General features: G+C 34.9%; 2 protein-coding genes across 9 annotated transcripts; one reads left to right on the top strand and one right to left on the bottom strand.

Moving 5' to 3' along the window:
- Positions 1 to 84: 84 nt before the first annotated feature.
- On the bottom strand, positions 85 to 4,167 carry LOC109861263 (ATP-binding cassette sub-family G member 5). 6 transcript variants are annotated; one of them, XM_020440827.1, is made up of 6 exons: positions 4,088 to 4,167; positions 3,029 to 3,279; positions 2,255 to 2,830; positions 1,821 to 2,043; positions 1,345 to 1,559; positions 85 to 1,114 (listed from the first exon to the last, which is right to left on the bottom strand). In XM_020440827.1, the coding sequence occupies exons 2-6, from the start codon at positions 3,222 to 3,224 to the stop codon at positions 447 to 449; spliced, it is 1,878 nt and encodes a 625-aa protein (XP_020296416.1). In that variant the 5' UTR covers positions 3,225 to 3,279; positions 4,088 to 4,167; the 3' UTR covers positions 85 to 446. The 6 variants fall into 6 exon arrangements, with proteins under 6 accessions (XP_020296416.1, XP_020296415.1, XP_020296412.1 ...); XM_020440826.1 differs by lacking the exon at positions 4,088 to 4,167 and adding an exon at positions 3,960 to 4,035; XM_020440823.1 differs by lacking the exon at positions 4,088 to 4,167 and adding an exon at positions 3,862 to 3,950.
- On the top strand, positions 3,994 to 16,791 carry LOC109861262 (ATP-binding cassette sub-family G member 8). Of its 3 annotated transcripts, none has more exons than XM_020440820.1 (9): positions 3,994 to 4,073; positions 5,053 to 5,185; positions 11,242 to 11,366; positions 12,051 to 12,316; positions 12,435 to 12,653; positions 12,918 to 13,194; positions 14,077 to 14,582; positions 15,125 to 15,591; positions 15,723 to 16,791. In XM_020440820.1, the coding sequence occupies exons 3-9, from the start codon at positions 11,254 to 11,256 to the stop codon at positions 16,317 to 16,319; spliced, it is 2,445 nt and encodes an 814-aa protein (XP_020296409.1). In that variant the 5' UTR covers positions 3,994 to 4,073; positions 5,053 to 5,185; positions 11,242 to 11,253; the 3' UTR covers positions 16,320 to 16,791. The 3 variants fall into 3 exon arrangements, with proteins under 3 accessions (XP_020296409.1, XP_020296411.1, XP_020296410.1); XM_020440822.1 differs by lacking the exon at positions 3,994 to 4,073 and adding an exon at positions 4,122 to 4,209; XM_020440821.1 differs by lacking the exon at positions 3,994 to 4,073 and adding an exon at positions 4,848 to 4,906.
- The last annotated feature ends 7,455 nt before the right edge of the window (positions 16,792 to 24,246 follow it).

Raw genomic sequence — 24,246 nt, 5'->3', positions numbered from 1 at the left:
CTTTTATTTTTTCTACAGATACAATAGTGCGTACATTATTAAATATGTTGTAGTTAATAAATGTTTACCTTAATATAATTATATACATTGACAGAATTAAATATTTGTTTTCTAAATGTATGTTTTAATAATTATATATATTATTGTAAAATTTACAATGATCCGTAGTTGCTGAATCGAAATCATGGTGCATACGTTAAGATTGGAATAAAACGATTTTATAACTTGTTATAAAAGTTTTTGATTTTTTTTCTATATATGTGTCTTTTTTCTCTTTTAATAAAAAAAAAAAAAAAACAACATTTATGCTACTTACAATTTTATATACATTGCGATGTGTTATCATCAGCCAGCTCTTTTCGAATATTTGATTCCCCGTATACACTGCGTGTAAGGTTCCATACGACAATATTAAATGTTATTTCCATATTGTACTTGACAATTCATTATTCTCTAAATTTAGCTTTTATTTTAGCGGGCAAAGGCAACAGATATAAAACGCTGTTCAGAATAACAAGACCGATAGCAAACGCCAGAGAAATCAGCAGATTTAGATTTACGTTCAAAACCTCGGAGATGTTCTCACCTTCTCTGGTGAATCGTTCTATCAGATAAATCTTGCCATATGGATATCTACAGAGCTCGGGGATACCCGGGCAAGTAAAGCTCTCGTTATAGGGTAGATTGGACATAATAGGCGTGTCCATGACTAGCTGATTTAACGCCAAAGAAGCATATCTGGTCGGCAACGCGATCGACACCATCGCCAACCAGTACGACAGATTCTTCAGACTTCGAACAACACCTGAAGTGACTACCAAAGACAATAAGGTCATATAAAGCACCGTGATAGCACCGGTAATGGGTCGTGCGACCACCATCAACACAGCTACGGTCACTTGTTCGGCTGCTACGTAACTAGACCATAAAATACCACAAGCGTACGCCCACGAAGGAAGATCAAGTTCCAAAATAGGAACCAGAATTCCGATCGTCATCAAAGTAGATATGAAGCTCAGTGGAAGACTCAGCATTATATACGCGGTGAGAAACATCGCTCCACCGTAGAGACCCTCGCGCTTTTCTTGATAATATCTCGCACGGAATCCTGGAACTATCAGTATCAATTTTTATTTATAATTAAACGTCTAACATAAATGGGGTAAAATTACTTGACCTTTTGATATATTTGAATTATTACAGAATTAATTTAGTTTGATTTGAAATAAATTTAGCGAAGATAGATAAAAATAGACAAGAAAGCAAATAAAAAAGATTAAACAAAGTAGTCTCGGTCATTGCTATCTATTTTTAGTAACGTGTCAATTATCCTTTTTAACTTACACAGAAGCGATGTTGTAGCTATTCCCGCAACGTAAAACAGCGTCAAAACGTTGAAGATTAACCCGCCGGTTTGTAAAAAGATCCTTGACTGTACGGGACTTGAGTGCGAGTACAGTATGCTCATTAAGGCGATTAAGAATGGCAGCAACAGCAGGCGAGCGGCAAAGTGTCCCAGACCGGTCTTATTTAAGCAGAATGTCGTTGCCATACCTCGTCTAAATGTGCAACAACATGATCGTCTATAATTGATCTCTACGAGATATTTTCTGAAATTGTTGACGCTAATTTTGTCGATAAAAATGAAGTAGCCAAGTTTTAAAAGAATATATTGTATAATTTCAAAATTATGTCTCTCTAAAAAAAAGCACAAATTATATAAAAAAAATAAGATGTTTAAAAAATGAAGTTTTTAATTTGTTTATTTCATAATACATAATACAAATCTTATTTTGCACCTGATAATTTAAAAAACTCACAAATATAGCGCCAAAAGAGTCGAAAAGCATCCAGGTTTAATGCCGCGACCTAAACCTTTGTGTACGATACCAAAGCCCGAGTCTTTCATATTGTGTGGCACTTGTGGCGCTTCCTTCATGTAAAGCACTCCGTCAATTTTGAATTTCTCGACTAAGACCGATATCTGCTGATTAGATTCCAGAAAGCGATCCCTAGAGCGACGATCGACAGTCGACAAGCAAACTGAAAAAAAAACGACGTATTTTCAATACATAAAATTAGATTTAAATCAGAAATTTTCTTTTTTAAAAAATAATAAAATAATATTTATATATTATACATATATTAATAATAAATATAAATATGCTCTTAAAAACATATTTGAGTATAGAAAAAATTTATTTAAGAAGAAATACAAATTTTTAATGCAAATCACATTCTACGCGACACTCACGATAATACATTAAAGGATTTTCCAATTCCGGACACGGAAAACCGATGTAGGTAAAATAATCTAGCATGCTTCTAGTTGGTCCCGAGTAAACCACCGCGCCCAGACACAACAAAGTCACGCGACTGACAAATGGTAACACGTCGGATCTGGGTGTCTCCATAGTAAGAACAACAATGGAACCGCGTCTGGTTGCATAGGACCACAACATCGAGACGATGAGATACGTGTTGAGCGGATCGGTGTCCCAGGTCGGCTCGTCCAGTAGCAGCAGAGTCGGATCCTTTGCCAGTTGCACGCCCAGCATCAATCGACGATATTCCGGTCTGGTGAGATCGTTTACCGATCTGTTGGCGACCTGCGACAACGCCAAGTCAGCGAGAGTCTGCCGCACCCGGATCTCACGATTGTTCAGATTGGCCAGCCATGTGGCATACATCAGAGTTTGACGAACTGTCAGACTCGGCAGCAGATGACATCTGTGTGCAACATAGCCGCCGTGACGTCGGAACAATTCTGGCGTCAACAAATTGCCGTTCAGAGTGATTCTCCCTCTTATCTCACCCTCTGCTCTTCCAGCTAAAAATGGTTAAATTCGAAGATTACTTTTTTTATTTTCTCTTTTTTTAATCTAAATTTTAGTTAAATCGCAAAAAAATTGTTATCAATATATTTTTGTGCGATCTTAAATTCTGAAAGAAATGTTACAAATACGAAAAATTGGCATATTAAATGAAAAAGTATTAATTTTGAATAATTGAGATTATATAATATTACCGATAACATCGAGAAGTGCTCGCTTGCCGGAACCCTTTGATCCTAGTATAGCTAAGACTTCTCCGCCGTGAACGCGGGCTGATACATCCCGCAGTACTGCGGTGGGTTCGGATTTGTTAAGGCAACTTCCTTCGATTATAACGGAAGTAGAATGAAACACGTTAGATATATCCAGAATGCAATCGGACGGAATCATCTTGCTACGATCTGTGCTGTATTCAGTTCCCACGATTACATTCCTCAAGATAATACTGCGAAGATCATAAATTTATTTGCAATGTTAAAGATCATAAAACTACTTCCGTGGAAGTTTATATTGTGAACATTTTATATCTTTTCTAAATATAGCTGCAGTTTATAGTAATTTGATTAAAAAGAAACACTTGTTTTAATTTTAAAAAATAAAAAGTTTAAAAAAACACAACAAACTATTATAATTTACATCACAATTTGAAAAGTGTTTTTCTCTCTTTTTCTTTCTCTCTCTTTCTCTCTCTCTCTCTCTCTCTTTAATTTATTATTTTAAATAAACAATTTTAGAAATATATTTTAAATTGGAAGAAATCTTTCAAAAACAAAATATATGAAAATCCAAAATAACGACAATTTGTAATATAATTACTTTTTGTTATCGTAGAAATAATTAATTGCAATAAAGTGATGATATCATATGTTACTATTGAATAAATAAATAATACACACAAATCTTAGAAAAGATATCAGAAACAATATTCACTCGAAATGACACCTGGCGTATAACTAAGATGCAAAGTTATCACGATGAGATTGACCTATTCGTCTTGTTTTTGATCACATCTAAACTTTGAAGTCACCTCGTGTATCGTGAAACTCGCGTAGCTCACAAAGAAAGATGACACTCTACGTCGCGACCTCTAACAAAGCTGTTCTCCAAAAGTGAGAGCCGACGTACCCTTCCGCTTGTACTGTCGCGATGTGGATTGCAGCGCGAACTGACCGCGTGCGAATATCATGAGTGTAAAAGTGATTCGTTCGAGCAAGGCTGGGACGCGAAAAACGCGTAGCCGTAAGTAACGATACCTGGTTGGGAGTTGGTTCTCCTCGAGGTGAATGTCTTTTCTCCAACGCGAACCTTCGCGGTAGAAGGGAGCCCGATCCTGACGTCAACATCGGCGTAGCCACGCGAGTTAGACCAGAATAACGTATGACATCTTGCCTGTACATTAGAAAATTTTGTTTTATGAAAAATATCATAAGATGTATCACATTTGTGACTATCTTATTTCACTTCTTTTCTATATCTATGTCTAGTACACTGTTGGCTTTTGTCTTTTTTTTATTATTTCTTTGATTCTTTAATTATCGAGATTTGTTTATGTATTTTTGGAATAAAATTGCGATAAAAAAATATAAATACCTATGTCGAAAAATCTTAAGAACTAAATATTTTGTGTTTAACTTATTCACGCCGAAACAACATACAAGAAATGAAATATTGTCTTTATCTTAAAATTGTTTCGTGTTAATAAAAAAAAGCGTTAGAATCCTCATTATATTGTTATTCTGAAAAGATATGCCGATACAAATCATCGAATATAGGATAAAAGCGGCATAGAGAATTTCTCCATAAATTCTTCAAATATGTCGCGTGTAATAAAATAAAATGCGCAACAAAAAAAAGTAATATTAGCAAAGTGCAGAAAAGTGCAGAGAGAACATGCATATAAGAAATAATTATTTAACTACTAGCGATGGGTATTAGAGAGAGATCAGCTTATAACCACGCCACTGCGTACTTGACAGGTAGGGTACGCTTCGCGTCCGGAGGGGGGAAACTCGTGGGGGATCTCGACAGGCCCGTCCGTCAGTGACGGTGGCCAGCGTTCAGGTAGAGCTTTGGTGAGTCGTGTAATACCTATTTCACGATCTGGAGCCAAGTGCTGCGAAAAATTGACGCCGGTGTCGCGATAACGCGTTGCTCAAAAAAAAAAGTTGTTTCCTCTATGCGCCGTCTATCGGAGAGTGCATCTTTTTCTCTGTCTCAGGGAAGTGATCATCTCATACCGAAGATCGGGGAAAAAGACGACGATTGGAATGGAGAAAAGACAGCAGCGTCGTCGTCGTCGTGATTCAACGACCAGCTTCCAAGGTTGAAGGCCCAGCTCGAATACACAGCCGGTGAGTCATTTTCACAAAGGATCAGCAACAGCCTCCTTCTCTTTTCCCGTTGTCTTTGCAGTGAATCGCACTGCACACGCGTGTTTTATATTATTTATTATAAATGCATTTTTTTTGCATTTATCTATTTAATTTTTTGATTAACTTTGACTTCCAACTTGAATAATGGTATATTTGATGCATTTTGCTTGCATTTCGTCGATAATTGAACCTGTATTATGCTTTGTTCTATTGAAAGTAACGGAGGTAAAAGTTTATTGTTTTCTTAAATATAATTGGTATATAGAGCATTTAAGACTATAGAATTGCAAGAAATTTATATAAATGTAATGTTTTTTTTTTTTTTTTATTTTATTACATGTTTAAAGTTTTTCAAAGGTTTTCGTATTTTATAATTTAAAATGTAAGATTGAGTAAAACAGATAATGTATATATTTTGAATGCAAATTTCACGTGCCAGATATTTGTTTGGTATAAAGTGCAAACTGTCAGTTTCACTGAAAGAAAAATTAAATATACAAATATAACAAAGAGATTATTCTAATATATTTTTTGGCAAACAGAAAACAAATTAGAATAGTTGGGCTGATAATTTTAAAAGATGATAAACACAATGTAGAAAGAACATTTTTTAGTCAATCTTATGTTTTTTCTGTTTTTCTGTTTGTTTGTAAAAAAAGAAATTGAATGAAACACATGTTTAATAAATTTTTTTTATAAATAGTTTTGTTTTCTGTATTCAAAAATTTACGTTCGCATACTTTTCAGAGTAACGGTAGATTTTCAATTTTTTTCCGATTGTCATAAGATAACTGTAAGCTAACGTAATAATCAACATTCAATTCCATATAGTCGTGACATGTATGTACGTACATGTATAATACATACATGTATAATACGTACTTAATATACATACTGTTATGTCATGTACATATATATCTTTACTTTTAGAAAAAAAGATAAAAATTTATTTTTTAGCTTTTTTACTTATCAGAAATTTAATAAATGTTTTCTCGAATTCGAGAAAGAAATTCAATGACATCAATGTATTGTGATAACAGTCAAACAACGTTAAAATTATAGTAGTGGTTTACAAATAAAGAGTATACGTGTGAAAAATCTACTAATACGTGGCAAGCGTATGTGCTCTGTTTTCGATCGTACAATTCCGATTACGTAATATGCGAGAAATACAAATCCCCTCTTGTCAAAATGGAAAAGCATTCTAAAATTCTCCAGAATCTATGAAGCAAATCGACTGACTTCAAAAAAGGAATAATAGCGCGGTTGTTAATCACCTGTTGCTTTCACCATACCGGCTATAGCCTTTCTTGTTATGCAAAATCAGGTTCTTCATCGTTGAACCGTGAATTAAAAATTCGTATACCGCGTGTCACACTGTTCCGTATTTTTTTCTCGAAGATCGAGGAAAGCTATCTACTGATAAGTCCTACAAAACTGCCGCCTAAAACCGAGATATTTGCTCGTATTAATATTTTTATCAGTTAAAGAAATTTTAATAAAAGAGTACTATTTCTTTTAATTTATTAGTAGTATAAAAATTTTATGTAACAAAAATACAAAATATTTAATGTAAACTCTGACAAAATTACAAATAAATCATAAAACAATAAATTTGTATAATTTGATAATTAAAAATCACTAATAGTTCATTCAAGTTTTATGATGTAGTGACTGTATTAATAAAATAATGATAATAATTTTTTTTTAAGAGAACAAAGTAAATTTTCCTTAATCCAACCTAAATTTTCCTTCTCTTAAACTTTACCATTGAATATATTTTCTTTGCATTATAATTTTAAATAGAATAATTTTCACGTGGTTAAATAAAATGTGAAGTTGCAAAACACCGCAATTCATTATTTCGCCACACTTTAAAGCATAATAGCGTAATATATCGTTTTCCATCATGTGCGTGAAACTACTACACTTCTCTATTCGCGTTACATGAGAAGATAATGTCGTACTTTCCTGTATAGCCGGATTACTTGTCGGATTAGATCACAAAGATCGAAAGTGTTTAATAATTTATGTCATTATAGTAGAGAAATATTGCTCAACAGAATTTTTTGTTTGTTTTTTTTTGTTTTTGTTTTTGTTTTAATAAAAAGTACTAATAAAGCACTTTATATAGTTCAAAGATTAGTTTGAGTAACGGAAAGACATCACCATACCAAAACTACCGAATATTTCTTTCAACTTTAGTCTAAATTACATAAATCTGAAATTTCAATTGCTTTCTTGTTGAAACTTCGTAAGATCTTATTTCATCTTTATTCCGAAAGTTTCCAACTTAAATCATCCAGACAATTAGTTCGTTAAATCAATTAGACAATTAGTTTGTTAATTGAACAACAGTAACGAAACATATATATATATATATATATATATATATATATATTTTAGCTTCTTGTTATATTCCTATTTTATACATTATATTTACGATAAGATAACTCAAGCAAACTTTTATCCTCGTTATACACAAAGATCTTACACTCTCGCTTATACAAATATATCTTTATTCATATTTCTCCATGCGAATATCCTTCCACGAGTAAAAGCAAAGCGGTTGCTACAATCCGTTATTTCCTTCGTTGCATTCTGTCACGCGTTTCCACATTAGTGATGCAGAATAAATCGCAGCGAATAAATTGCAAAACGGAAAGGTGAGAGTTTAATCTCGTCAACTCGCTCAATCAAATATGTCGAATACATAATCGTATCGAGTTACCGTAATGTCATTAAATGCGAGCGCGCAACGACAGGCGTTCTTTCTAAGGTGAAGTCGTGAAGTCATGTCGGAGATTTCAACGAGCGCATAGACACGCATAGACGAGCTCTCTACTCTTCGGTGCTTTGCCGACATGATATTTCGAGTGATTTGCAATTTTAATCAGATCTTTTCTTTCTTTTATCATTCGCGAGAAGAAGACAAGGACAAAAAAGAGACGTTGATTTTACGTCAGTGGAATATTGAAAAATCCGACAACATTGACTTCTGCATTTTCTAATAAAAACGGTTTGATAATATTCAGATGATGTTTATAACAAAGTAGTAAAAGTACTATTATACTAAGAAACATTCAAATGCTCTGTCTAATTTTGTCCTGGTTTATTATATATTTTACTATTACCTGGTTTATTAGATATTTTACTATTTAAATATTGTATGAAAACTTGCACTTTTCTGAGTTTTAGTTAATATTTTATTACGAATACTGATACTTTTATGTTCTCTCAAAGTTTTATCATAAGTACTTATAATTACGACACATATAATTACGGTTATACGATTCAGGCCGCATGGTATATTTAAGTTTTCTAACTATAAACTGCAAGGGTTTTGTTTCAAATTTTTATTTTTTATTTATATTTTTTTACTATAAAAAAAAACATTAAAAACAAAAAAGTGGAATGCATATAAATGTTTTTTTTTCCAAAATTGGAATCTTAGACATTATTTAATTAGTGCAATTAACGTAATAAACACACTTTGAATCTTTTGAAGCGCGCGCAATATGTGGGTCAACGAATTTCGGTAGACATACTGTAGTAACCAACATCATTGCGTGCACGTATAATTACGGCTGTATGATCCAGGCCATGGTGTACTTTATTCAGTTACGCAGACACGTGTATACGGTTGACTGACGTATATACGTAGGTATAGAAATCAGTGCGTGGGATAGTCCCACAGAAAAGAGATCTTAAAATTGAGATATTGTTTTTGCACGCTAACGAGAATATCTCTCTCTCTCTCTCTCTCTCTTTCTCTCAAATAAATTGAGACTTTTCTCGATTATAGCTCATGATAGTCGTTTACATTAAATACATGTCGCCAACTGCAAGTAAAATACATCTGCAATTGAAGAAGAGAACATTTATTGATTAATATAAGTAGGTAGTTTCCATTGTAAAATAAAAATTTTCTAGTTTTAAAAATAGACACTTGAACAATAATACTAATTTATGAAATGTATATAGTTTTATACATTTATATAAAAAAATAAAATCTACAAAAATAGCACTCCTTTTGTATATGATTTACAAGAAATATCGCTTTTTCGAGATTGATACACATGTTTTTATTTTCAGCTATTTGTCCCGTAGTCAATCGCTATGCAAATTTGCGATCACGCGATTTTGAACGACGACGGTTTTTCGGGTTTTTCGCGCTCAAGAACATGCACACATAGGCTGCGTTCCAAGTTACACATATGCGCGCATTTATCTATATTATACGTGACGTGTACTATAGATAAATGCGTAACTCGGAACGCAGCCATAGGCAGATTATTAGACATCATTTACCGCCCGCTTTCAACTTGTGCTCAGCTGCGCGCAATAGACACATGCAGTCGACCTGTTTTTCCGAACGTATCATCGTCGGTCTTTTACGAATGTCGCCGCTACAATATATCTGCACTTTCCTTCTCATACCGCATGTGCCAAGAGGCGATCCAATTGCGCGCGCGCGCGCGCAACAGCCGGTAAAAAGCCGCGGTCGGCATTTAATGGAAAATTCATACCGCGAAATCGCACGGTCGTCGCTCGATACAACTGTTGCAGAAACGGGATATGCAAATGGACAGTTAAGCGGGCCCCGCGAGAGGCGGTTATCGGTCGCAGCAAAAATCACCGAGTTACGCAAATTGAGAAAGACGTGGGTACCATCGCACGATTCAGTTCTACCGGTTCAGTTCTACGCGATACTACAGTAGCCTCCTAAGCTACTGTATCACCTGAATACCGTATCTTAGCTTCGAAATCTCCCGAGAAAAACTAGTTTGAATTTACATCTAAAAACTCGTCTGACCAAAAAAAGTATTAGGTTTGCTTGCATAAAACAAGTGTCTCAATATAAAAATGTCATTTTTTTTTTTTAATTGTATTACACAAATTCACATTGTTATGTGAATTGTAATACATCAATGTTTATATAAAAAAATGCGTAATATTCGATCACCTGATAATATCATACAAAGCAAATATTTTGCAAAGTGTCAAAAATACAACGTGTCCGCAAAAGTCATTAAAAGCTGCTGTATGGCAATGGCAATGAAACAGGTGCTGCGTGCGCGTTTTTAGGTCGCAAATACCACCGTTAAATGGATGCTATATTCACGCTTTTTTTAGACGTGCACGTGTCCTCGCGCAAATGTCGATGGTATTTATTTTTGTTACGAGCTCTTTCGTAGTACTGTAACTCCGTCACGAGAATGTTTAATAACGGTGGATGTATGTGTAGACATCTAATAGTTATATTTGCTGTTAACATCACTATTGCCGATAATCATGTTGGATATGCCTATGTATCGCGCGCGCGCGCACACACACATACAAGATTTTGTTTCATTGTCTTTCCATTGAACGATACGAGCATAAAACTTATCACAGATCGCGATAGAAGATATGATTGTATTCGGTCACAGTATATATTGCTGAGAACCATTGCTGAGAAGAATATTCCAAAGAGTCGCGAATATTTCGCACAAGTAATCGGCGCGCCTTTGATATTGCTCAACGCTGGCTTGCTTGGTTGCTTGTCTTGTGAATCAAATTGTTGGTTGTATCTAGAGGACTTTTCAGAACGAGCCGAGTAGTACATACATGATGAAATATATACGTAAAAAATGTCTTCTCAAACGCGAAGAGATTTTAATAACAGCTTCCTGACTTGTTGCGCAATAAATTTGCTACGTATACACGCGGATAATTTTTGTGGATCGTAGCAATAAATTTATAATTAAAAATACATAAAGTTTTGAAAAATACATAAAAACACAGATTGTTTGAAACAGAATTATTATATTTTACACGCGACTTATTTTCTTTAGTTAAAAATTACAAAATAAAGATAACTGTTATTACTTTGAACGCGCGAGAGAATTCTAGAAAAGAGCGCTTCTTTCTTTTACTTTTCCTTTCGACGGCGCCAAAGCGTTGTTAATTGTAATAAAAGGAAAGACACGTTGTGTTCTCTCGTATTAATTCGCGGCCATTTAACCGGTCAACTCTTTGTGATCTCTGCGCAGCCACCGGAAAATATGGGCTCGGAAGCCTGGGAGTTGGAACGGAGGTATTCAGTACCGGGAGCTCTGGATACCAGAGGCTTAGAGCCGCCGGCCAGCGAAGATCTGCACGCATGGTCGATCTACAGGTGAATACTAGTACTTAAGTGGAAGCGTGTAATCCGTACATTCCGCGTTCTGTCGTCTCTGATCTAAGCCAAATGTTCGGCGTGATCTTTTTTGCTATACTCGCTACACAAAAGAATCGCTTCTCTGGATTTTTTGTTCATTTATTAACAGATTATGAATTTCCTTAACATGATTAATAATATCCTTTTATTAACGTTTATATTCATTAAATATATATACATACATATACATATATATACGTGTGTGTGTGTGTCTGTGTGTAAAATTATATATAAGATACGTGTAATTATTATTAGAAATTTTAACATGAATGTAATATAAGTATTTTGTGCATGTCTTCTTGTTTGCTAATAAAATCTTCAGAAATTTAACAAAAATATTCAAAATTGCTTAAAAGATTGTAAAAAGTTGTTAAATAGTTGTAGAAAATAGATTGTTGTAGTTTTTGTTGTAGTAAGTAGTATTTATTACGTACTTTTCGCGTAGTTAAGTTGTGTAGATATATAGTTGTATAGATATATTTTCAGTAGGAATATATAAAATACAAATATAGTTTAGGTAAATTAATTATTTAGTTAATTAAGAACATCTATATATATAAGGGAGAATAAATATATGATAAATAGATGTGGTTGAACATCAATATACACGTACATGCATTTTTGCGCTATTTTTGAACACAGGCAAAACCTGAATTCCGACTTCACGGACTCCGCACTCGGCTCCGCCGAGAAATCGCCATTGCCCTACGGGAACTTCCAACTCCGCGACTCCACAGTGCAGAGTATACTGCGGCATCCGCGGTATGGTCCAAAGAGCCCGCTGGCCAACAACTCTTACACGTACTTAAAATTCGGCCTGCCGCGTGTCTTGCCGCCCAGTTCGCGGAATCGTGATGGCTCCAGCGGTTACGATTCTAGCGAGGAAGGACGACGCGTGTCGCACGCAGGTTTATATGTAGAAAAACATATATTTGTTTTCTTTTTTACATTCATATCGTCGTGTGAAAGTGTTAAGATTTGTGACAAAATTTTTGATAGTTACTCTCTGATCAATTTAAAATGCAGGTGTTCCCGTGCACACGACCTCAATCATACGGTCAGCTAGAAGCGATCCGGACTTCAGACACGTCCACGCAGTCCCGAGGGAAGTACATTCCCAGCTGACTGTCACGAGAGACCACCCAAGGCTGAGGAGCGCCAGTGAGGCTAACCTCCTGCAGAGCGCGGTTAGGACCAATCGACGACACAGCATCGCTCCAATTGATCCTGGATACATAGCTCATGGTGAGGAGAAATTACGATTTCTGGATCTCTTTTTTTTTTTAAGATTTATTTACGTGTTAAACTCAAACAGTTTTTATTTAATTTCGCCATTTTCTCTTTGTTATAAAAAATATATTTTTATAATTAATATTTTTTGCTGAAGACGAGATTATTAGATAAATATAGATTATTCACGAACTTCATGACTTTTCCTTTTAAAAACTTTTTCAAGTTTGAAGAAATTTTTGGTTCAACTGTATGTACGATGTGTAATTATTTATAAAGGTATGCTAGCACCGGAAGGATACACAGTGCCGTTAAGATCCGTGCCATGCCTGCAGCATCCTCACTTGCAGCTGCGAGGCGTGGAGGCTTCCGGCTCGGACGGGTTGCCGCTGCTTCGTGGTATTACCCTCGAGGCCGGTGCCGCCGAAGTGCTGGCCATCATGGCGACTACCGAGAAGGAGGGTACGCAGATCATCGAGACGATCGCGGGCAGAAGGCGCATTAAGAGGGGAGATATTCTGCTCAATGGAAGATCTGTATCGGCGCGTACCCTGAGGTACTTTCTAATTTTTCTTTCTACAGGCACGTTTTTTTTGTAGCATGGCATGTACATACACATATTACCATCACATCGGCATTGAACTACTAGGCCATGTTGCGCAATTTGTACGTTACTTTTTATAGAACATGGATTTATATACACACATATGCACAATAATTATTTTTTAAAAACAAAAAAATATGAGATTTTTCAATGTGTGGAGTGATCAATTTCTTCTATTTCTCAAATATATCGTAAAGATAATGATATAAACGATGCGAATTGTTAAATAAAATAAGTACGAAAAGCTAAATATAATATTATAATATACATTATTATCGGGTTTACAATGTGAATTAGTTTTAATCTATAAGTATCTGCAATATTCCTTTCTCGATCGTAACTATACTTATTGTGAGAGAGAAAAAAAAGATTTAGTTAATTACGGCTAACGGTAACTGGCATTAGCAAGACAGCCTGTAACTACTAGGCTGTAACCAGAGAATGTGTTAGCATGCAAATCTTTCTATTTGAATAATATGTTGAATAATGAGCAGTACTCATTATTCAATTATCGCTTCAATTGTCACTTCAATTATCGGTGTTTAAACTCTAACAATATAACTTCTAACAATAACTTCTTGCTTTGCTTATTATTGTAAATATACGCACATTCTCGTGTACGAAAAAAAATAAAATACCGTTTCTAATTGTTCTATTAAATAAATTTAATTTTTTCGGATATATATGAATCAAAAGCATCGCAATAATATTGCGATTTGAATAATTTAATAACAAGTACCTACTCCTTTAATATATTTTACATTGAATTATATCTCAATATGAATATTCTCTATCTGGAATGACTCATTCAGAGATTCATCACAACTGAAACAGATCCCGCGTCGCCTATCTGCCATCAGAAAGCGGTCTGAGTCCCGGGCTGACAGCGCAACAGACTTTAAGCTTTTACATGTTGCTAAGAGGCGGCAATAACACTACCGCGCTCGAGGCCGAAGCGGTCTTGCAGGAGCTTGGTCTGGAAGCGACTAAGCACTGTCTGGTAAACACTCTGACAACTTCCGAGGCACGACGACTAGCCCTCGCTTGCCGGCTTCTTCAGGACTCGCACATTCTCGCTCTGGATAGACCCACACACGGTCTGGACATCTTTGATGCTTTCTTTCTGGTTGAGTATCTGAGGCAGTGGGCCAGCCGCGGTCAGCGGCTCGTCGTGCTTACCTTGCACCCGCCTACCTACGAGATCCTGACAATGGTGTCGAGAGTAGCGCTTACGTCCGGCGGTCGGATTATGTATTCCGGGCTCAGAAGAGACATGCTGCCATATTTTGCGCTTGCTGAGTTTCCCTGTCCTCCGTTCAAGAATCCCTCGGATTACTATCGTACGTTGTAAAATAATCTTTAATAATCTTGGTTTTGTTGCAAGAAAAATAAACATGTAATTTTGCAGCACGTGATTATAAAGAGATAAAAAAAAGAATAAATATTTTATAAACAGGTATCCCTAAACTTACAACAGAGTAACATTTTCAGACTTCGGTTGTAAGTTAAATTGATCGTAAGTTGAATTACGTCACACTTTTACCATGTATACATATCACTTAAAAACTGAACTTGATGATATTTTGTATAAATAAAACATTATTCATACAAAATAATTATTTTCTTAGTAAAAACGATTATAGATTTCTATTTAAAAAATGACAAAAAAACAAAACTGTTGTTTTAATATAATTAATGCCGCGCATGCTCTAGTTGTAAGTTTAAAAATTCGTAAGTCGAAAGATATCTAAGATGTCTAAAAAATCTAAACTTGTAGTATGAAATAAATTTTTTTTTCGGACATATCGAGCGATAATACTACGCAAAAACATACAGAAACATGTGGATATATCTACATATATGATAATTTCTCTTTTTGCAGTTGATTTAGTAACATTGGATGATCTATCAGCGGAAGCGATGCTAGAATCCTCGCAGAGGATAGATCATTTGGCGGAACTTGCCAAAACGAGATTGCCGCCGCTTACTGATCCTGGACCACCCGGTGCGCTTCCGCCTTCAACGTCCGGCCCCAACATATTCGTACAAATTTACGCGTTGTTATTACGAACGCTCATTTATAGTCAACCATGGACGTTGACGCGACTGCTGCGAAAGATTATAGTCTCCGCGTCACTCAGTATTTTGCTCGGTGCAATATTCTGGGACGTTGCCGGAGAATCGAATCTACACTTGAGGGATAGAATAGGTTATCACTATGCCAGTTTAGGTATTTTCTTTTGGCCTTTGAGTTTGCTGGCGATGTGCGATGTGTTTAGCAATAGACCGAACGTGGAAAGAAACATCAGGGATGGACTGTATAGCAGATTTATCTACATTCTTGTTGAGGTAGGTATAGAATCGGTAAAAACGAAAACTTTTAGATCTGTTTTGAAAAAAAAAAAAAAAAAAAAAAGTTTTGTTAGTATAACAAACAAATCATTCACGCAACAAAAATGCATTTTACAATTTGTTTCCAGCTTGTTTGTAATGTACCGTCTTGGTGTATGATCTATCTGATATACTTGGCGCCAGCATTCGCGATGTCGGGATTGCACCTTGTGCCGGATGAGAATCTAACGTCGTTGTGGAATTACCTTGCCGTCGGTCTGCTGTACCTGATGCTACAACATCTAATCTGTACATTTTTCGCGCATATATGCAAGTGGATCTACCTGGCGACGCTGTTCGCCGGCATGGTGATAGGCGAGATGACCCTAGCCGGCGGGGTTGTCCTGCACTTGGACAATTTACCGTCATGGTATCAGCAGATCAGTCCGATGCAATGGTCTTTGTCGCTGCTGTTGCCACGCTTGCACAGGACCGAGAATATGAGCAAACTAGCCAACTGCAAGCCCAAACAGATCCAACGCCAGGATATTATTATCCAAGCAGCTTGCGAACCACCTGACGGCGCGTTAGCTCTTCACGAGATTGCTCTGGATAAATTAAACGTACGAGGAGAATTGTGGCTGGGCGTCGGAGTGGCTGTTGTAGCCACGTTGATCGTTCTGAGCTTCCTGTGCGTCAAGTACGCCACTCCGAAGAGTCCTAGAAGCGCTCCAAATAAACCTTGATATGTATTTTATGTATGAGTCGTTAATGCGAAGTAGAAAGCAAACCAAGATTATATATGCAATCGAACTGTCACGAAGTAATCGATCTAAATGTCCGATAACTTATCGATATCTTTTCGATCTGAATGTTTAATGTCTTATTACATAAGATATTCAGATAGAATCTGTTTTATTTGATGATAAACATTGCATAAGTCACATAAATAGTCTACTTCGCATCACGCTTATAAAGTCTTGTCTATGTCTACCCTGTTGTGATTCTTTAAAGCAGCAGAATTTTAAGGACTTGCAAGGCAGACAGGTAATATGGAGTACAAAGCTTAATGAGAGATATTAGCTTATATTCCTTAATAGAAAAACCGCCGTTCATAAACGACAGAAATAAACACGCTTATACTCCGTATATTGTCCTAATCGATACGCGCCCGCGTATTATTGTAACCGTATAAAATAAACATTTTCACAAAATGAATATTTTCGCTGCCTATTTTTTCTGACTCTTTACATAAGTTCTAAATATTATTTTCAAAATATAATCTCAAATACGTATATATTATTGTTCAGTAATTTAATTTTAGATTGGTAATTTTATGGCAATATATTATTTTTATATATTAAGCTTTAACGATTTAAAAAAAATATATTACAAAAATATAATTACAATAATATATTGTCACTCCCTATGTATAATCCCGTAACTCCAAAACGCAAATTTTAGAAGACAGCAGTTAAAAAATTTAAAGCTTCGTATGTTTCCCTAGTTAAAGAATCTTTCGGTTTTAAATTTTTACGTTACTTGCAAATATTTTTTTTTTTTAATATTTAGTGACTATAAAGAACATGACTTTCTAAATGTCACTATGCAATAAACTGAAAATCCCGTATATGACATTTGTGTAATTATACGTAGGGAGTGACGATATGTTCTTACGTATTTTATTAAAAAATAAATTTATTCAACAAATTTTGTCTTAAATTCTTTTTTCAGTATTCTGTTAGAAAATTTTACTATCAACACCTATGGTTCAACAGATAAATATATTTTGCTCAAAATTAGTAGTAGCAGAGAAAAACCTGATAGCGGCCATCCTATTGTAGTTTCTTACTACGGTTTCAGCCGCTGGTTTTAGCGCCATATCCACAAAAAAAAAAGTGGATCTCAAAGGCTGTTCTATATTAAACGCAAGACGCAGGTTTCATGGAATTAACTAATCGCATAGTCAAATCAGCCAATTGACCAACGTGATTGATCAGTTTCACGAGACCTACGACTTGCGTTTAACGTGGAACGGGCTTTGAGATCTACTTTTGTGGACGTAGCGTTGAAAACCAGCGGCTGAAACCGTCGTAAAAAACTACAATAGGATGGCCGTTCTCAGGTTTCTCTCTGGGTAGTAGCTCCGTATGTTGGCTCCATCTAGATTCTTAAAAACCGCCGATATTGAAGATATCTGTTACGAATAGATATTACTAACAGAGAAAAATATGGCTCTGATAATAGAAACTCTTGTGTTAAAAAAAACATTAGAATAGAATATTATAATAGAGGTAGGAATAGAATATTTTGAAAAAAATATATATATTTTGGGGATAAACCATAAACAATTTTATGATAAAATCACAAAATCTTGTGATAAAAAATGTATTTTTCATCATAGTTATTTTGAGATCGATAATAAAGTGCCACCCCTTCGTAGATGCCATACTACGCAAATCAAGTTATAAAGAGACTATAAGCGCTAGACGGTTTATTAGAAATCAATAGCGCGTTGAGCAAATTTATCCGTGGATGACGCATGTTAAGAAATGTAAAGTGTGATTAAAAATAAGAACAACTACTTGAGTGCATCTCTTTGTCTACACCGGCACAGTCGCTGGATCCTCTCGGTACTTTATTTGAGACAACAATTCTAGAGTTTCATATTGCTAAAAATAATGTAAATATAATATTAATTAGATAAAATGTGTTTTTTAGCTATTAATGGTTTTTATATTTAGCGTAACATTTAGCTAAATGCGGCTAGCTAATCGCAAATTCTACGCTGTTAGTTAAGTCGTGCCGTATCTTCCGCGAAAATCGTAAGCAATTGCCATTTAGCCATTGCTATTATTTCATGAGGTGAGGTAATTTCACAGGATAAAATCGATCTCTCTCTCTCTCTCTCTTTCTCTCTCTCTCTCGATCTCAGCGTTTGCAAACTCTCGCTCTCACTCGCAGAAGCGCATCATGTCGTAATGATAATTTGTTTTTATGTAAGCGCCTACTTTCATCGCGAGCGAGTTTGCAATTAATTACACCAATTAAAGTCGCCAACGTTCGTCGAACTCGAGTAACGTACCTCCTCTCTAGAGAGAGATAGGGATCGCGCGATATCACTTGAAGAGTGACTTGAACGATCATGATACGATAACAGCGTTAGCCGATAAAAACGTCAAGAATGGAAAGATTCCCGATCATGCAATTGATTCATACTTGTGTATCTCTTATTCCGATTGATATATCGCAACGTCAAAATTATGAATATTTTGATGAAACGGTTTTATTGCTGTCACTGCATGATTATGCAGCGCTTTTCTGTTAATACTCTGTAAATTAAAATTTTCTTAAAAATTACATGCAAACGTTCTTCTTACATAAGAAGGTCTTTACACTTAAGAGAGAATTTTTTAGTCTAGCGAATCAGAAAAATCTATTGTTGCTAAATATCATTGATGTTCTAAATAAAGAAAATTAGTATGATTTTCTAAATAACAAATAATAGTACAATAAAGTGTGTTTAGAAAAGCGGTCTGTTTTTGTAAACTGCGGATCGCATTAGAGAAATTCGTTGTGCAACATTACACGAGATCTTGTTAGATCGATCCTCCATAAAAGGAATTGTCTACACAAGTATGTATAGGAATTTGGAGCTCGGACATTCAAGTCTAAATAAAGCGATGTTGTCGGGTACAATAAATCGGGTCTTCTTTAGTGGATTTAAACTAGCGTCTATATAATACACGGCACTTCATAAATGATATGCAACGATCTATTAGCAACTTACATCTATCGACAAATTTGAAGAAAATATTACGCGATCAAAAAATCAAAATCCAGAGGAAGAAATGAGTCATTTTTGAGCGAATCTTTAACGGCGTTTGAAACAAACTTGTGGTGAGAAATTTTTCACGGATTTCGATCGTCGAAGACTTTTGCTTGTAAAACGTCCCATACACAGCTGATTTCTCAATGAATCGACCTTTGTATGGGCGTTCCTCAAGAAACTCGTTCATCGCGCTTAGAGAAACCACAGCGGAATGTCGGCGAATTATTGAGATACGACGGAAATTGAGGATCCCACCGCGTTTGTGTAACTAGTCTCGCTTGTTCGGCGAGAGTTCCTATACGATGATTTACGTAATGAGCTGAGAGAGCGAGGGCTTTTCCAAGAAATTATCGTCATGCCGTCATTCGGCCCACGCCGACACTTTAATTACTTTCATCGACGGAAGCGACCGTTTGCAGCGGTAATCGACAATTTGTCGCCTAGCACGTTGAAGTTTCAGTAATCAAACTATAGAACTAGATAGAAACGTGAGTTTAATTTCGGGATGATATAATATTGTTTCCATTTTGTAACATTTTCGAGAGCGAGAGAGAGAGAACATTTCGTTTTCACAGAGCATCCTGCGAGAGTCGGAAGTACGACAAATCTTCTTAGAATTTTACTCGTGGTTGCTTCACGTCGCGTGTTCCGAGAAGTCTTTACTGCGTTTCCGCAGGTAGTATTAACAGCGGACTATATTTCGCATTATGCAGGACACAATGTGACTTAAGTCGCATTCCCAATCGTAACATTAATGATTCAAGATCGCTTAGAGGACGCGTCATGTGTCGAAGATACTAAAAACTTTTCGGATTATTTGTCTCGTTGAATAATAAAAACGATCTTATAGGACAAAGACAGACAATGTGAAAAATAGTTTAATATCTCTCTCTTTACTACATACAAAAACAAAGTTTTTTACATAAACACACATTGATAAAAAGAGATAGCAATGAAATATCAGTGGACAGTTTTACGCTATAGATAGTGAACGCACGCGGGATACGTGGGTGCGTGGAATGTGGGCGCACCAGTTTTGAGAGTCAGTCTGAGCGAAAGAGAAAAAAAAAGAAAAAAAGACAGAGATAGATAGGCGCCCATTTTCAGAACACTCTACGGTCATCCTTGAAGCGTAGGAGAGTGATTGTACAAAAAAAGAAATCTCCGGACCCACCTACGGATCTGATGAATATCATCGGGGAGGACAAGTAGCGGCCTGATTGACCCGGTGATTGACTATTATTTCAATTAGGACTGAGTTTTTCCAATTTCCGGAATTATTTGTTGTCCTTATTTAAAATATCATAGAAAGTCACTTATGATCATTACTATAATTGTTTGTGTTTTTTGGGCATTATTTATTATCATCAGCAATTACATTGTTTATTGTCTGATCTTCTAAAAGTGTAATAGTATAAATATAAGTGTATGTAAATGTGTTTTTCTGTGTGTAATAAAAGTGCCATATTAGTTTTATTCAACAACTTAATGACTCAATAACTCAATGACTTTAATGGCTACTTTAAACTTCTTTCATTTATTATATCGCGTTCTTAATAGTGTTTTTATACTGGTATCGATGTTTTAGGTTTGATTTTTACTAAGATGAAAATTGTACTACATCCTGTATTTTTTCGCATTGGTCCTAGCCTTATTTTGACTTTGTCGCGGACTTATTTATCGATTATATTTTCACATTAAATCTTCATAGTTCACACTTTTTAAATAAATGTGTTGTACGTGTAATAATAAAAATATTATATTTATTATCATCTTTGTTTACTATTTTGCTTTCTATTTTATTAAGATAATAACATTATTACAAAACTCATGTTATTTTTCCATCAACTTATCAACGCGTTAGTTTATCCGCCTACATGCGTTCAATATTTTATTAATAAACGCAATAATATATTCTCTCTCTCTCTCTCTCTCTCTCTCTCTCTCTTATATATATACATATATACATATTGTATACACATGCATAAATGTAGTACACTATATATATGATTCAAGGTTCCATATAATTTATTGTTCTGCACATATACCAAGCCGATTTTGTGTAATATTATTGAAAAAAAAGAAAATATCATTAGCGCTGTCAAAGGCGCAATTCAAAAGTTTCGCAGAAATTTTTTTCAAAAAGAATCAGTTTCTTCTTAAGTATATCAGTTTCTTCTCACGATTAGTAAGCTACTTTACAAATAAATATATTATTCGTTCACAATAAAAGACGTAACCCGACCGCGTGCGCGTCCAGCAGTTATATCCTATTCTTTTCTCATTATCACTGACAACAGGATGTCAGTCAGATAGTCATAATAGCGCTGACGAATTTCTGTAAAACAACGACTATCTATTGACAATAAACGCCTAGCATTTTTAAAAGCACTTAACGCAAATTCTATTGTCTTGTGCATTTGTATGTATAATAAACGCCTTTACATAATATAAATCTCACGAGTAAATCTATACGAAGAGTTATAAAATAATAATGTTTTTTTATATTTAACAATCCTTTTGTAAACATGCGCAAAGTTATTTTCATGCAAAATATATAAAATGTTATTTAAAGTATCATAAAAACTTATACTCGGATAAAAAAGGTATTTATAAATATATTGGATGAGAAGACAAAAACTCTTGATTTTTGCAAAAGAAAACTACGCAACTTATATCGCTCACTCGATTCTAAGACTTGATTATTTTTCACTCAATTGTTCCAATCTTGGACTTTTCAATAATGCAATTCTTAATGTTAAATTATGATTGTCCGACTTTTTACAAGGATGCACGCTGCATGATCTTTGAAGATCTTTCGCACCATGAAACTCCGGTACATTTGTACCTGTCCTCGTAAGTGGCGCATGAAGAAGTCTTTTATAACACGTACAAGAGTCGGCGCTGCAAAGAAAGCTGCCGGATGCAGTGAGGAGGCTTAGGGAGTCTCATTATCTTATCTCGAACCATTTCCTGTCAACCTGGGGCCGTCTTTCGTAGTGGTGTTACGCGCACACTTATACTTATCCTCGCGTGCAATGCACTCATGTGCGGACGTGCGCGTGTGTGATGGTATAGGGTAGTCCGAGGCCGCTTCCGGTGCGTGTGCGTATGCGTCGCATCTAGGTTGCGAGTTGCATTGCGCTAGAAGCTCAATAATCATTTTTCTTCCGTTGATACATTCCAACAATTATAAGTTTCAAATCCCAGAACGCTTGCCAAACTTACAAATAAATTCAGTTCTAGAAAATATTTTACGAAAAAACATTTATGACAGTTTGAAATTTTATATGAAAAAAAAAAGGCAAAATAGTAATAAAAGATTAAAGAGAATATATATATATATATATATATATATGTACACACACACATACACAAAATACATATAAAAATAATTTCTGTAAAAAACTTATCTCTTTTTTTTTGGTTTTTAGAAAAAAAAGTTCAAAAAAAGGAATGACCAATAAATGTTGCGCATTTCTAAAATGCAATATTTTTTATGGTTCCGACTTGCTGTTTTATGTAAAAGTCACTACTGGTGAAGAGCAATTTTATAACATATATACATATAACGAGTGACAAACAACTGTCAAATAACTTGTGAATTATACGTGTATCATGTGAATGAATTAAGAGTACGTCCATGTAATTGAATTGCTAAGACTAAAAAAACAAGAGGTAGATATAACTTTCTACTTCTTCTAGTTTAATTCTTTCACTAAAAAAAGATTTTACGTTTTTCTCGTATATAATAAATTTATGTTGTTTCACGGATTATATCGATCCACTAGTACGGAGTCCGGGTTAACGACCTTGTTTTCCACTACGGTAACTCATGAGTAAAAATAGACATTGCGAATCACCATCGACGTGTTTTGTCTTTTTTCAACGCGCTGTGAAAGTTAAGAAAAAATATTTAATTTCCAGCCTATATGTATAACTTTTAGTCATAAAGATTGCACAGGGAAAAAATTGCTTTATATTTTGTTTTTATTGTGAAACTAGAGAATTTAGTTTTTGCAAAATTCGAAAAACATTACTTTATATCGAATTACTGTTTTAATGAAATCAACGGCACTAAATTTGAAAAAAAAAAAAAAAAAAAAAACAAATGTTGCTGAAGTTGCACTTTATAGAAGAAGCAAACATACGATTATTTTGATTAACAATAATAATCATTCGAAAATGTTTTTCGGATTTGAACCGCGTTAGTGTCATTTTTATATCGACGTTTTGAGAACATTTCAGCTCACTTCATCAGAATTTCAAGAGCAGCCTGATAATAATAATCGTTCATAAAGATAGCATATAATTTTAACAAGAAAGAAGATTTAATATTAAAAAGTAACATAATTAAATCTACATGTATATATTACTACTATATATTTATTACTAATATATATTTTTATTATAAAACACAATTAATATATAATTTTAAAAAACTTCTCTTCTGCTTTCTTTAGATTTTACAAAAACTTGAAGTTTAGTGATATCTATAATACATCTTAATTTTTATGATATGAGTAAATTATTTCCGCTTGTAAGTTCAGACTCGAGGAAACGTAAAAACTGCAAAACGTCTTTGAGTCAGACAGAAGCGATTGAAACATTTCCTGCGGATGTTTCGCTTCCTCGAACAAATCGTCTCGGGCTCCAAATACAGATTTCATGGTCGTTGAAAAACGTTGGAGCACGTTGCTAAAAGTTACTTATTGCCTTCTTCTGAATAAAAACATATCATATGTGTGGACTTTTACAAAATCTAAACCACTTTTTATTGCGTGCAATTTTTGCAAGAGAATCAAATGTGGAATTAACCGTAATTCTAAATCGTTGAATTT

Source organism: Pseudomyrmex gracilis, unplaced genomic scaffold, assembly GCF_002006095.1.
Source record: "Pseudomyrmex gracilis isolate BER0280 unplaced genomic scaffold, ASM200609v1 scaffold_665, whole genome shotgun sequence".
NCBI lineage: Eukaryota > Metazoa > Arthropoda > Insecta > Hymenoptera > Formicidae > Pseudomyrmex > Pseudomyrmex gracilis.
Note: the sequence above shows the minus strand (reverse complement) of the source record. Positions and strands in the feature narration are given on the sequence as shown.

What these genes read in the sequence shown, in the direction of transcription:
- LOC109861262 (XM_020440820.1), top strand. Translation starts at nt 11,254, where the DNA reads ATGGGCTCGGAAGCCTGGGAGTTGGAACGGAGGTATTCAGTACCGGGA. An exon ending in GTATCGGCGCGTACCCTGAG is followed by an intron (nt 13,195 to 14,076) that starts GTACTTTCTAAT and finishes CAACTGAAACAG; the next exon opens with ATCCCGCGTCGCCTATCTGC. An exon ending in GAATCCCTCGGATTACTATC is followed by an intron (nt 14,583 to 15,124) that starts GTACGTTGTAAA and finishes CTCTTTTTGCAG; the next exon opens with TTGATTTAGTAACATTGGAT.
- LOC109861263 (XM_020440827.1), bottom strand. Translation starts at nt 3,224, where the DNA reads ATGATTCCGTCCGATTGCATTCTGGATATATCTAACGTGTTTCATTCT. An exon ending in AAATCCTTTAATGTATTATC is followed by an intron (nt 2,044 to 2,254) that starts GTGAGTGTCGCG and finishes TTTTTTTTTCAG; the next exon opens with TTTGCTTGTCGACTGTCGAT. An exon ending in AGCTACAACATCGCTTCTGT is followed by an intron (nt 1,115 to 1,344) that starts GTAAGTTAAAAA and finishes TGATACTGATAG; the next exon opens with TTCCAGGATTCCGTGCGAGA.